At 49.6% G+C, this 13,613-nt stretch overlaps 1 protein-coding gene across 1 annotated transcript in view; it reads left to right on the forward strand.

Moving 5' to 3' along the window:
• The window catches only part of LOC144146515 (uncharacterized), a 42,032-nt gene extending 28,639 nt beyond the window's left edge, over window positions 1-13,393 (forward strand). Inside the window, exons 5-8 of the mRNA XM_077678461.1 lie at window positions 726-965; window positions 4,413-4,694; window positions 7,274-7,594; window positions 13,235-13,393. Coding sequence (XP_077534587.1) covers window positions 726-965; window positions 4,413-4,694; window positions 7,274-7,594; window positions 13,235-13,375 — 984 coding nt within the window. The 3' untranslated portion in view covers window positions 13,376-13,393. The remainder of the gene's footprint in view (window positions 1-725; window positions 966-4,412; window positions 4,695-7,273; window positions 7,595-13,234) is intronic.
• Window positions 13,394-13,613: the final 220 nt, after the last annotated feature.

The raw sequence follows: 13,613 nt of genomic DNA on the forward strand, positions 1-13,613 counted from the left end.
GTCATGTTCCCCAAGCAGTACAAGAGCAGCACATTATGTAAACAGCTATAGTTCATACCCCAAGCTAGGTGCAGCACTGTGGAGGCTACGTTGTTGCCAACAGTGCGCTCACCGAGGGTGCTTAACTCACCGTGAAGGGGGTCCTGAAAGGACATGTCTTTCTCCCCTCTCGGCAAGTGGAACCGCAAGGCCCTGGCGCCTTTTGTCGCTTCCTTCGCGGTGAGTTAGGCGCCCTGACGGGACGGGCTGCTGACAACAATGTAGCCTCCACAGTGCTGCACCTAGCTTGTGGTATGAACTATAGGTGCTGTTCCCCAAATGAGAGGAGAGTGCGATTTCAGCCAAGAACACCCCCACCCCCACCGCCTTCCCTAGTTCCTCCCCTAATAACCACACCCTTTCCCCTACGAGCAATGGGAGATATTGCTGTCCAGGCACGCCTTGGAGGATCAGCTACGCCTGGTTACCAGGGGCCAGACAGCCAATGGGATCCGGTTAATAGGGAGGTACTCTCATCCAGCGTGCCTCGCGCTGACACGCTCTGGAATAAAATTTTCTCCTCCTCCTCTTCCTAGAGAGGCGGAACATCGACTTTCCTGCGCCCAGACATGAACTTAATACGCCAAATACGTGTTCAATTGACACTCAGAGACATAAAGAGTAGCTGCACTTGAGCGTGCTGGGAGCACGTGCAATCCGTCTCACTCCGTACACACCACCCGCAGGTGCAGCTGTACGCGGACACGGTGGACGCGGCCGTGGCGCAGCTGCGGCGCGTGGCCATGACGTGGGGCTCGTTGGTGCTGCTGGACATGGGAGAGCCGAGCCGCACGGTGCCTGCGGGCCTGTCGGAGCAGTACCTCTTCTGCCGCATCGTGTCCGCCTGCCTCAAGCTGCGCGACAGCTGGTGGAGGAGCGAGTTCTTCCTCGCAAAGTACTTCCTGCGTTTCCTCAACCGCTGCCAGGTGGGTTTGTACGCGCCGCTTGGGGCTGCCAGCGCTTCAGTTCAGGCCCAACAGGAGACAGTGTGGGTCATAACAGCGCAGAAAACGCAAGGTTCCCGAATCGCACGCAGTGAGATTAAGGGTTAGGCGAGTAAAATAAAGCGGGGATGCGTTCGATAGCGTGAAAGCGAAGACTGTTTGCGTACGTCGATTGGACCTTGCTGAGTACTAAGCGCTTAATACGCACGACTTTCTAGATTTTTTCTTCGCAGTATGTTCTACTTACAAAATGAATCCTGGAAGTTGTAACCATCATTAACATTTTGAACTTTTCAAAAATGATTTTTTTTGTGTTTTTAAGAATAGATTGCATTGCCTCTTAGATGTCGTAATCAACGTTGAGTTTGAGTTTAAGAAATCAAGAAATTGATATGCGTGATCAAAATATCACAGCGATGGCGCATTATTCAAGGCCGCGAGAGCGCTAAGAAAACTGGAAAATGAAAACGAGAGAGGACAACAGCTAGAGTACAAGCCCGCTCTTGTAGACACATACATTTTTGCCTAATATTCGTTGAAGCTCGAAAATCTTGAGCCGCCACTTTAGCTAGCGCTTTCTCGACGACTGTTACCCCCGTTTTTGTGCTATGATCAGTGCGTTGATTACGGCTTCCATGTGTGAAAGCACGTCATCCTGAGGAACAATTCTTTACGGCATTGAGGAAGAAACTGTTTGCGATGTTGTTGCAACATACATGCGCCTGCTGCGCTGGTCTCTGCCCGACCCCCACTACGTTCAGGGTACCACGTTGCTTCTCCGGAGAATAAAGTGGATGACCTTTCGCTTTTGTCCGCACAAAAGAAGACCCACAGTCACGGAAAAAGGCAAAGCACATGCACAAGAGCAAATCTGTATGAAGATCCAAAGAACGCTAATACAGTGAGTCCTAGTCATAGAGGGGGATCAAAATTAAGTTGACAGGGTTTTTTTTAATTAGGCGTTTAGATGTACGTGAAGACCATTTCTGCTGATAGATTATGCGCTCAGGGGGACACAGAATTAGGTGGTAATTACTGGTGTCGTTGGCTTATTTTTAACTGAAATTGCATAATTAACTTCTTAGTGGCTGCGGTAACCAGAAATGTTTGTATTGAAAAGACTGTCGCAATCGTGTTTCCAGGGTGTTTCATTTGGCGGAATTCTTCTGACGCGTTCGTACTCCGACATAACGAATTGTGAAGTTTAATTTCCATTCGCATGATTGTGCATGCAAGACAGTGAAGATCGGCGCAAAGCTCCTCCCCTTTGCTCTGCGTTTCGACAGCGGTTCCGCATACTGCAGATTGCGATAACGCCAGCCAAGACTGTAAGGGTGCCAGTTATCACTTTTGCATATGCCTCCACTCTGTTGTCAAACTAAACAGCGTACACAGCGCGCGCGTCACGAAAGGGAGGGGCTTCGCGCCGGTCTTCAGTGTCTAGCATCATGCGTAATCATGCGAACGGCAAATAAATTTTGCCGGAGCTATTCTGCTAAATCAAACTGCGTGGGAACACGATTTCGTCCAACTTTTGAATACAAACATGCCGGTTTACTGCAGCTACTAAAAGTTAATTATTGAATTTTAATTAAGCCACCGACATCAATAATTGCCACCTAATTCTGTGTCCCCCTGGGCACATAACCTCACTGTGGAGGTCGTCTTCACGTAAATCTAAGCACCTAAATTTATAAAAACCTGTGTACTTAACTTTGATCACCCCGTATAATAGTCGCTTTAGAGGAAACCTCGCTTTACGGAAGTGTTTTATGGGCCCTGCTGGGGGATTTCTAATTTACCGCCAACGGAATGATGATGATGATGAGAGAGGCGCCGGCCGGCAACGAAGCTGCATGCTTGCACGCACGACGATCGAGGCAGGCACGTCCTCTACGCTCTTGCATCATCGTGCACGGCTTAACGTCGCTCTTCATGGCTACAAATCAACGCCGAGAATCGGCCTTCACACTTCGTATTAGGCCCCACCCCAATGTATACACACACCTGATCGTAGCTTCTTATAACGTAGTATCTCTTATAACGGAACTAGTTTCCTGCCTCGATGACTTTATTGTATTAAGTTAATAGTTAACTCCTCCGTAAGTTACCGGTATGTTGGTATATTTTATTAGTTATGCCCCCATCCGGAAGGGTCGCGGCAATCGGCTTTCCCTGCTCAAGACCGCGCGAGGTTTTTTTACAAGCCTATGTAACATTGGTTCGAACCATGCATTCTGTTTACTCATATTGCATTTTGGTTTTTATCGTCTGGCCGCGCCCCTGCTTACCTCTTTTCAAAGGGAAACGCGTGTACCCTTTCCTTTCTTTTAAAGACGATAGTCTTTCTTGGGCTACTTAAACCCAGAAATTTTGGTCTGTCTGTATGTCTGTCTGTCTGTCTGTCCCTCTGTCTGTCTGTGACTCGATTCAGCCACCCGGCCAAAGTAAAACAATGCCTGCGCAATAGTATTATATAGTCACAGCTAAATGTGCCCGTCTAAGTCCGGTGTAATGTTCATACTTGTCAATATTGTTGAAGAACAACAAGATATTACGCATATATAAGACAAGAAATTAATACAGAAGTGATATTTGCAGCGTTCCTTTACAAAAAATTGTACATGTTTGATTTTGGCGAGATTAATTACTTTATCAACGGAAGAAAAAAATATCACTCCGCCGTCGCCTGCTGTCGCCCGCGCCATATAGCTTCTGGCGGCATTTGAAGAAATCCAGTGGCAAGAGTTAATAAAGGTTCCAATAGATAGGTTCCACGTTCTGCTTGGAACGCACGTGGACTAGGGAAACGCAGTTCTATAAACGTTGAAGTAGGGCGCGTCGATTCACACGCGTCTTCGCCGTACGGCAGCGTTGGCATCGAGACACCCGGTTTGGAGCAGTGGAACGCGGGAAATTTAAAATGATTTAAGCAAACGCTTGGCGTCTTTACCTTGGGAGGAGCGCGATGCAAGAGGAACAACATGAGAGGTGAGCGGGAAAGCGAAGGGAGGCATTTGCTTGACAAAAGTCGATAAAGACTATCGTCTATTGACGGCATTTGCAACGAAAGGAGCAGATACGCGGCCAATTTTTTTATTCCGCGGACGCTCTTATTTTACAGAGTGAGTGTATCGCCCTGTCGTAACTCGACTAGAACGTTCCACTACATGTGTTCGCCGTTCTCGATTTGATTCGACGATTGTAGAAATACTTCCGCGGACAGATAAATGCTCGCAGCATAAATGCGGGGGCATTCGCTTCGACGACGCCCATCTATACACGTCACGCTGCGGTCTGCTTCCTGTACGTTTGGGTTTTGTTTATGTTCATTAAGGAGAACGAATAAATTCGCTCCAATAAGCTTTATTGGTCAAAGGATCTGCGTCGTCCTTGCCTTCGTGACAATACCCTTGGCGGTCGTCCCAGGGCCTGTCGGCCGAGTGGCAGACCCGTCTGCAGGAGGCCAACGTGTCCGTGCTGCGCGCCTCGATCGAGGCCCACGAGCGCATGGACCGCGAGATCGGCCTGTGGCAGTGGGCCCGCACGCTGCGCTTCCCGTCCGAGCGCCGGCCCGAGGGCCTGCAGCCGCAGCTGCTGAACGTCTTCGTCGACGAGCAGCTCACCGGAGACGTCTCGTCGCTCATGACCCTGTTCGTCTTCGAGACCGGCAACACCGTCTACAGGGCCATCTTCAGCATCCAGAAGGAGGTGGGCACGCCGTCTTCGCGCAAGGGTCACGCTGGTGGAGAAAATGTTAACACAAAAAACTACAACGAGGAGTACAGAAAGTAAACCAGAATTACCATCATTATCAGCCTCTCTACGCCCACTTCAGGGCAAAGGCCTCTCCCATTATTCTCCTATTACCCCGGTCCTGTGCTAACTGCGACCAATTTATCCCCGCAAACTGCTTGATATAAACTGCCCACCTAACTTTCCGCCGCCCCCTGCCACGCTTGGCTTTTCTAGGGGTCCACTCTGTTACCCTCAATGACCAACGGTTATCTTGCCTTCGCATTACATGCCCTGTTCTCGTCCATTTCTTCTTCTTAATTTCTACTATGTCCTTAACACGCGTTTGTTCCGACCCGCTCCGTTCTCTTCTTGTCTCTTAACGTTACACCTATCATCTTCCGTTCCATTGCTCGCTTAGTCGCCGTCTTAGTGAGCCTCCAAGTTTCTCCCGCATGGGTGAGAGCCGGTAATATGTAGCTGTCATGCACTTTCTTCTTCAGGGACATCGGTAGGCTGCCATTCAGTATCTATTTAATTCTATTCAAGAGATGAGGCGCAATTTCACTTAAAAAACATGGGCCAACTGAACCACCGGAACTTTCTTAAGAGCATGGAAAACGTCTAGCACATAGGAAGGACGTAAGAAGGAAGGGCGTAGGAAGGGCGTTACTGGTACGAAGGGAGTTACTGGTTAACTCCTAATTAACTCCTGGCGTTACTCCTTTGGTTAACTTTCATGCCAAGTGTTTTACTTACGCTTCCTTCCGCACACCTGAGCTTAGAACAAGAACAAGCAACGGATGCCGCCGCAGTCGACTGCAACAGACGTCGACCTCCCTTTAGCCCCGGAAGTCACGCAGTGTACGCAGTTTTCGCGATATTTAGTAATGTTCGCTCAAGCTTTAGAAATTATATAGTATGTTTGTTCGGAAAACCTGGGCCCGCTCGCCCGTACGCATAAGTTCCCGCTACGCCGACTACAATAAGTTACAAGTCGGCTACGGCAAGTAAGTGGGTGACCGAAAAGCCGATGTAAACTGAGCCAACTTATCCGCTTGCCTATTTAGGTTTCGGACAAACGAGTCATTTCCTAGGCAGCGTTTGAGTCGCAGTTGAGAACTTAATCTCTGGCTTATCGCGTTCGGGGAAATGGTCCCAGATCATGGCCTCAGAGCTTCTTTTTGTCTGGTATCACAGGACAGGCTCAAGCAAAAAAGGAAAATATGCTGTACGTACTTTCCGTGCAACGCACGCATTGCAAGGACATCAACCTTAACTAGCCCGACATTATCTCCGGCTGAGGTGTACTGGTAATACCAAGGAACCGAATCATCCTCATCATCGCCTATTTTGGTCTACGGTAGGACGACGGCCGCTGCCATGGATTTCCAAGCGCTCCTGTCCTGCTCAGGCCGCGTCCAATTCTTGCCTCCAAACATTCGTACTTGGTCTCTATAGTTAATGGAAACACTGTGCTCGGTAAAACATTCGGACAGTTGTCGCATAGTGTTTTCATGGAAGTAAGGTAAGGGTACTAGTGCTTAAACGGGACAAGCACATCCATTGTAGCACCACCTGTGCTACACGGCCGTTTCAGAGGCCTCCCGAAGGCCTTTGAACCAATTGTCTATCGAGTGCCCCGTCGTAAATACATAGGGCGCACTCATGGGCAAGCGCTAAATTTCAATTGAAAGTTGCCACGTAGCACAGGCATTACTACCTTGCCGTTGTTTTTCGCGCGTCATTTTCCCCTACTACTCTTACGCAGCAGGCTGCTGAGGTCTTACGCTGAGAAACAAAATTGCCGCTCATGCTGGTAGCATACACGCGCATGAACAGAAGTACTTTATCCTTCGTTACAGAAGGACATGTATGCGTTGCCTCAGCGAGTAACTTGGTAGTAGTGACCCTGGATCCCAACCATGAGGCAGATATAATTAGAAGGATAAGAATGGGGTGGAGTGCATTCGGCAGGCATTCTCAAATAATCAATGTCAGCCTACCATTGTCCCTGAAGAATAAAGTGTATGACAGCTGCCTCTTACCGGTACTCACCTACGGGGCAGAAACTCGGAGGCTCACTAAGAGGGTTCAACTTAAACTGAGGGCGACTCAGAGGGCAATGGAGCGGTAAATGATAGGTGTAACATTAAGGGACAAGAAGAGAGCGGAGTGGGTCAGGGAACAAACGCGTGCTAAGGACATATTCATAGAAATTAAGACGAAGAAGTGGACGTGGGCAGGGCATGTAATGCGAAGGCAAGATAACTGTTTGTCGTTGAGGGTAACAGAGTGGATCGCTAGACAAGGCAAACGTGGCAGGGGCGGCAGAAAATTAGGTGAGCGGATGAGTTCAAGAAGTTTGCGGGGATAAATTCGTCGCAGTTAGCACAGGAACGGGATAATTGGAGATCTATGGGAGATGCCTTTGTCCTGCAGCTGGCGTAGATAGGCTGATGGTGATGATGATGATGATTTGTAGGCCAACCTGTGTTTCTCCTGTTGAGTTATTTTTGAGGGGCGGGAACGAAGTCTGTCTACTCCACGCGCAGTTCGAGAAGCGGCAGCTCAGCTACGACAGCCACGAGCTGGAGACCGAGGTGCGGGCAACGTGGGCCGCGTACCTGGAGAACGTGCACGAGCAGTGCGCCAGCCTGGGCGCCAACCGGGCCCTGTACTCGATGAACCTGCAGGGCGCCACCGACGAGGCGCGCATCGGCCAGGGCGTGCGCTTCTACCTCGACCTCGTCTCGCCCCTGCACACGGCCGTCATCGCCGAGTGGGCCAAGACGTACGGCGGCCTCATCGACCAGCTCGACGCCGCCGCCCGCCAGGCGGTCGACCAGCCCGAGCGCAAGGCTGACCTCGAGCACGTACGAACATGCGGCTCTCTCTTCTCTACGCGGTGCAGAGCTCGGGGACTTGACGGGACAGCAATAAGTTTTTTTTCTTCTAAAGCGAAGCATATATTGTGGTAAGTGAAAGAAGAATCCGGTGGTCCCGTGTACGCAGCTCATCCGGCGCAGCCCTATGCGCATGCGCGAAACAAACCAGGTTGAAGAGGGATTAGAAGTAAGGGGGAGGGAGCGAAAAAGTTTCCGTCGCAGCAGATCGCGCGTCCAGGGAGCTGCTACGTTAAGCACACTTAGGCTGCGTACCAATTCGCGGACAGCTTTGTAGACAGCTTACGAAGCAGTCTAATTAGACGTCTAAAGGAATAAGAATTGGGACGGTGCAGCGGTCACGAACGCAGCAGAAACACAGACAACCTCGTATACCAGACATGCTGAGAAACGCAAGCCGCAGGTTTCGTAAATACCGTTATTATTGCAAAGATTACGTCATTTAAAAATTAAACAAAATCATTTTCATCACTATTAAATTATACTAAATATTTAAATGAAAGAACAAGTGCTTTTGTTACAACATTAACACGCAAAAAGGTGGCGCTGGCGTCACTTAGTAGTTTAGACAGGAAGGTAGTCTGCATCGTTGCTGACTTCGATGCTGTCTCTACGAAGCCGTCTTCGTTGACTGCTTCGTTCGAATTGGAACAGGGCTTAACACGGCGGACTGTCCGCGAAGACGGCAGCGAAGCCGTCTAAAGGGTGAATTGGAACGCACCCTTAGACAGCGCCCAGCTTCGCTTGTCATCCTTCTTCACAGAGCGAAAGAGCACTGGATTTTTATCCTAAATCTGGAATGCTTTCGGAATGTATCAAACCGCATCCAGTACATGCAGTACGGTCGCAAAGTACCCCTGCCAAAAATTACTGCGCCTTCACGATCGTATGTCTTTGAAATTTGCTGAAATAATTTTGCTCTCTTTCCCGGCGTTGGTGCTTGTGCGCTCAAGTGACGTGATTAGATGTCGCGGCTATTGGCCGGATTCCTTTCAGTGCCAGCAATTAATGCATCCAATAGCCACTTTATAATCGCAGCAAAAGCAAGACAGAAACGGAGTGACGTATCCGCTGCGACGAGTCGCAGTGTGCGAGCCTGTTTTCTTGAGGCAGTTCTGAAGCTTGCTTACTTCGATATCCGCTTGAACGTTACCGCATAACGGGCGTGTTCTGCTAGCTGTCATGTTTATTCCAGCTCGAGTTCAGAGTACCGCAGTACCCTGCGGTTTTTAATCCCGCTGCAAGCACCGAACGTCTTTCACGTTAAGATAAAGGTAGAATTTGCGACGATGTCATGACATATTTATTACGACAGTGCAAGCAACATTCTAAGTTGATTACCCCACCGGGAGAGTTAAAGACGTAGGTAAAGCGTAACACAGCATTCCAGGCAGAATATTCTGGCCGGTTTAAGTTCGGACAGTTCGGAGAGCCCTGGCAGTGTCATCACTTGTCTTTATCGTTTAAAAATTCACGCCCAAATATCATGGATCGAAGCGGCATTAGATGACGTAGTCCCGGAGCTGCGTCCTCACAAGGCCGTGGGGACCCTTTATTTTATAGGTCGCGAGACCTTTTATTAGTGGGATTGCAAGTATTTGACACCACAACGAGAGGCGAATGGAGTGTCGGAAAGGCATTACGAAACGTATGACACGGTTTCTCAAGGAACGACGCAGAATTTTGTCGCATAGTGAGGCACAGCGTACATACGTGATGGGAAGCACGCCTGTGCCGTCAAGCTGCCATTGTTTCGTGCGCGGATGTCGACATCGGGAGCGAACAGGAAGAAAGTCAAGGCTGGGCGCGCGGTGCTTGACGCCGACGTGTCTCGCTGTCACCTCGCACCATAAACAGCAACGTTCCAGAAACGTCCGAAGCAACACGAGTTATGCATTCGATACAAGCTTACAGCGGATTACGAAGTTTTCTCGCTTCGAGGCACCCTCCAGTGAAGCACGAAATAAAAACACAAATCCCCCGTATCTGCCGTCATCGGGGGCTATGCGAAAATAAAACGGATATTTCAGTGGAAAATGTGCTTGAAAAAAAAAATAGCCGACTGATTTTTGCGGAGCATATACTCTCTATCGCTTAGAACACCTTGAAAAGAGACGGGCTTCGTGATAGGGCCCTAGAACGTTTGAAAACAGTATTTTTAGACCTTGCAGACATCAAGTATGCTGCGAAAACGAATGCTGGCTACCATGAGAGTTAGCCGTTTAGCCGCGCGGTAACATACTTATAATTGTACCCGAGATTAAAAGAGGTATACAAAAAGAAAGTGTAGTCGTTCCTATTCCTTGGTGAGGCTTTTTAATCACACAGTACCGCAGCCGTGGCCTCACACGCTGAAAGCAAAACGGAGGTGTTTGTATATGCATGGTAGTGTTACGACTGTAAATGAGTTGTTTCTGCCAATGTATTTAGAAATTATTTGTAGTTACCACTATATAAAGCGCTAGCTTTTATGTGAGCTAGAGGACGCGCACTCCACAAAAAGCTGTTGGCTGTGCGTTTAAATACCCATCCTACATCCCCTCCTTTCACAGGTACGCGTAAAAAAAGTAGCCCGTTCGCTCACTGGGGCCAGTTTGGAACGCAGAACATAACATAAAACAGGGCCTTCTAGGGAACTCCAGAATTACCTGAGCGCATATCAAGGTATAACGACTTGCAACATCGAGTAACAAGGGTTAGTTGGGGTGGGGGGTGGGGGCAGGAGTCCTGATGCGGGATACTGTTTGGGTGTCTCAATCCGCCTCTAATAGAGATGCTGTACGCGTCATTCTGCGGTTACCGAAGACAAGGTCATGGCGATTTTACGTGATTGAGCGCACGCGTTGAATGGGTTATCACTCAATGAATGACCGAAGTCCGCACTGTGAGCGTACCATTGTGCAGCCGTTGCTTCTGCGTGCAGAGCTTCTTCCTTCTCTCGCTCTCATCCTATGGTTGTCCGTATGGCAGTATTGTCCGTATATGGCTATATTGTCCGCACGTACTGCTTTCGAATACTGGGAACCTTGTTTGGGATTTTCGAAAGCATGTACATTGTTACGCTTAAGAGCATTAGGCATACCACCGAACCCTGCGGTGTGCCTCTGGTTGCTGCTTCGTGCCTGTGTGCCCGTATTTCGGCATTCCTATCGCGGCCGCCCGGCAGTATTAGGTGGCACCATTATAGTTGAACATTTTTAGTGAGCAGTTTAGGTGGTTCAGGTTTGATCGAACTGTTTGGTGGGCTGATATTGTCAAACGTGTGTTGATACCAAGGGTCCATATTGCTGCTTAGTCCAATGCTGCGTATGAGACTTGCTCTTTTATTTGGCGCAACATGTCTTGAGTTGATAACTCGGGCTTAAAGGCGTATGTTGGGGTTTGGAAAAGATTGTTAGTGCATATGTGGTTCTGAATGCTGTCCAGGGTTAAATGTTTATTAGCGCCTCTACACAGGAGCCCAACGCTATAGACTTCATGTTGTTTACTGATACTTTACCGTGCCTTCGGTAAAATTCCTTAGCGGGCGTCCATTCCGGTTGCAGTGTGCATCACTCTTCGTGGGTGGGCCGTCTAGGTTCTTCGGGTATTTACAAGTTATTTGGCCTTCGTCAGGTGTTGAGTTCCTTCTTGTTACGTCATTGAGGGCCCTTGTGATCGCGCCTACCGTGATTCGGCTGTCTACGATAGGGCCGTTGTTGCCGCTGTACCTGTATGTTGACGACGTCATCGGTGTGTACTTTGCTTACGACTGCTGACTTCAAAGAAGTTCTGTTCGACCTTGTAATGTTTTTTTTTGTTGCTGGCTGCTCTGAACTGGGTCTGCTAGTTGTTTAGGAGTACCCACCGCTGTTGCTCAGTGCTTAAGACATTGCGCTGTGAGCTTAAGGACGCGGCTTCGACTCCGGCCGTGGTGGCTGCTTTTCAGACGGAGGCGGAAAGCGAAAACGCTCGTGTGTCGAGATTTCGGCCGGGTTTAGATCCCGAGGCGGTCAAAATTAATTTGCAGCCCTCTAATACGGCGCGCCTCATAGCGCAGGTGTATATAGTTTCGGCGCGTTAAACCCTTGACATTTGAATTTAATTTTAGGAGTGCCCCAGTTTAAAAGAATTCGAGCGTACTTTGTAGGCAGTTACGCATGCTAGCCCAGCTTTGGTTGTTTAGTTCTCTCATGTGGTCGTTTGCTTTTGCTGTTTTGTGGGATATATAGATCATGAGCTTTATGCTGTACCTTTGACGTTTTCAATTTTTGGCGAAGCTCCTGCGTGCATATCACAGGTTTAGAGACAAAGGACTGAACAGTGTAAGTTATCTCTGGGGTGGACAGGACGGTGGAGATCCCAGTAGCCGCTATTGTCGACGGCGTCGGCCAGCTCTGGACGTCTCGTGACTGCATGCCGGTGTGGCTGAAGGAAAGTATGGAGAGAAGGCGGGGGGGGGGGGGGTCAAAACAGCAGGTCCTGACCAAATGCGAAGGTGCCCGTCCAGGTACATGAGAAAAATTTGGGCGGCTTCGCACGAGTTGCGCGAAGACTAGGCAAACAGCGAAACTGGCGGCCCCATCTAGCTTATTCTTGGTGCGGCTTAGTTCATACGTGGTTACGCTTCGAGACTCGGCCAAGTTCTCTGCGTGGTGTCGTTGTTTGCCTCCCAAAGAGTAATGAACACTGGCTCATTGTAGGCGTGCCCACAGGCTTTGAGATGAAGCCCCAGAAGTAGCGAAGGGCGCAGCGGGACGAGCGTTTACTCAAAGGTTTTCAAAAAGTTCAGTGGCCACCGTTCGGCTTGTGGGGTCTGGCGTGTGGTATTCTAATTAAACAGTTTATTAACGTTATCGCTTCTCGGCCTTTTGGCTTCTCTCATTTTGGCACTGATTTCTTTTCTTTGCACCGTCGAAACTGCATCACTCGTCGCAACAAGCTATAAAGAGAGCTATCACGCGACGCGTTTCCAAAGCGGTGCTTGTTCCAGTTGTATCGCGTTTCGGACAGGGTAAAGCTGTGGTGCTAGCTCGCGCGATGACGTCATCGCCCGGGAAGGTTTTCCTGCGCACATTCGCCGGCCCAACCGCACTTAAACAGCATCTCTGTTAAAAACTACCAGGTGCCTTTAGCTGTCGCCCAATAGGCGCGCTAGAGAAAGCCTTGACATGTGCACAGTGCAAGGCCTCTTTTGGGCGGCAGAGGTCAAGGCGGGCATGTGCGCGTGCCCTAAAAGAAGACACGGGCAGGAACTGTCGTTACAGCAGATATCCTATAGTGGAAGATATCGGTGGGCTTTCCATATGCCATGATTAGGTGTCTGGGGCCCGCCGCTGAGTAATTACTCCCAATACACTGCTGGTATGTCTCCTTCCGCTGCCAGGCCTCTCGTGGTCACGTGGTATAAGTGGACGTTTCGCGTCGTCAAGCTTTGGGTAGGCTTTCGCCGCAACTTTCTCATTGATGTTCGAAGCCACTTCCGCATGATTTGAATATTGCGCCCGCTCCCCAGGTCTTCGGGTGAATTCTATTGTCGCGCGCTGGAGACAAAATTAGATGCATTGAAAAACTGGGCCATAAATTTGACTCGTTGCATGGCCGGCTAAGGCATGTCACTGGTTTTCGCAGGTGGCCAAATGGGTGGACGAGACGGGTCGCCAGGTGATGGACGCCATGCAGTTGGCCTTCGCCGCCTTCGAGAACCAGGTCCGGGTCATCACCAAGAACGTGGAGCTGTTCAGCGCCCAGATCAAGAAGATACTGGAGTAGCCGCGGCACCGTGGCCGAACTAGGGGAACAAAAAATCGAGGGGGAGGGGAGGGTGGAATCCGTGTCCAACTTGTCTCCTAGCGCCCTTCACTTGTTTGGAGCCCAATGAGGCTTTGTTTTATCTTGCTTCTTTCTGTGTGTTGTGTGTGGGTGCTTTGAAATAAACTTGCTTCTGCCATGTCAGGTGTTCTTGCTTAAGCGGTGACTTTGTCATTGGCTCACGACGTGGACGCAGTGG

This window comes from Haemaphysalis longicornis, unplaced genomic scaffold, assembly GCF_048455015.1.
Source record: "Haemaphysalis longicornis isolate Haplotype H1 unplaced genomic scaffold, Haemaphysalis longicornis Haplotype H1 scaffold_7, whole genome shotgun sequence".
Taxonomy (NCBI): Eukaryota; Metazoa; Arthropoda; class Arachnida; order Ixodida; family Ixodidae; genus Haemaphysalis; species Haemaphysalis longicornis.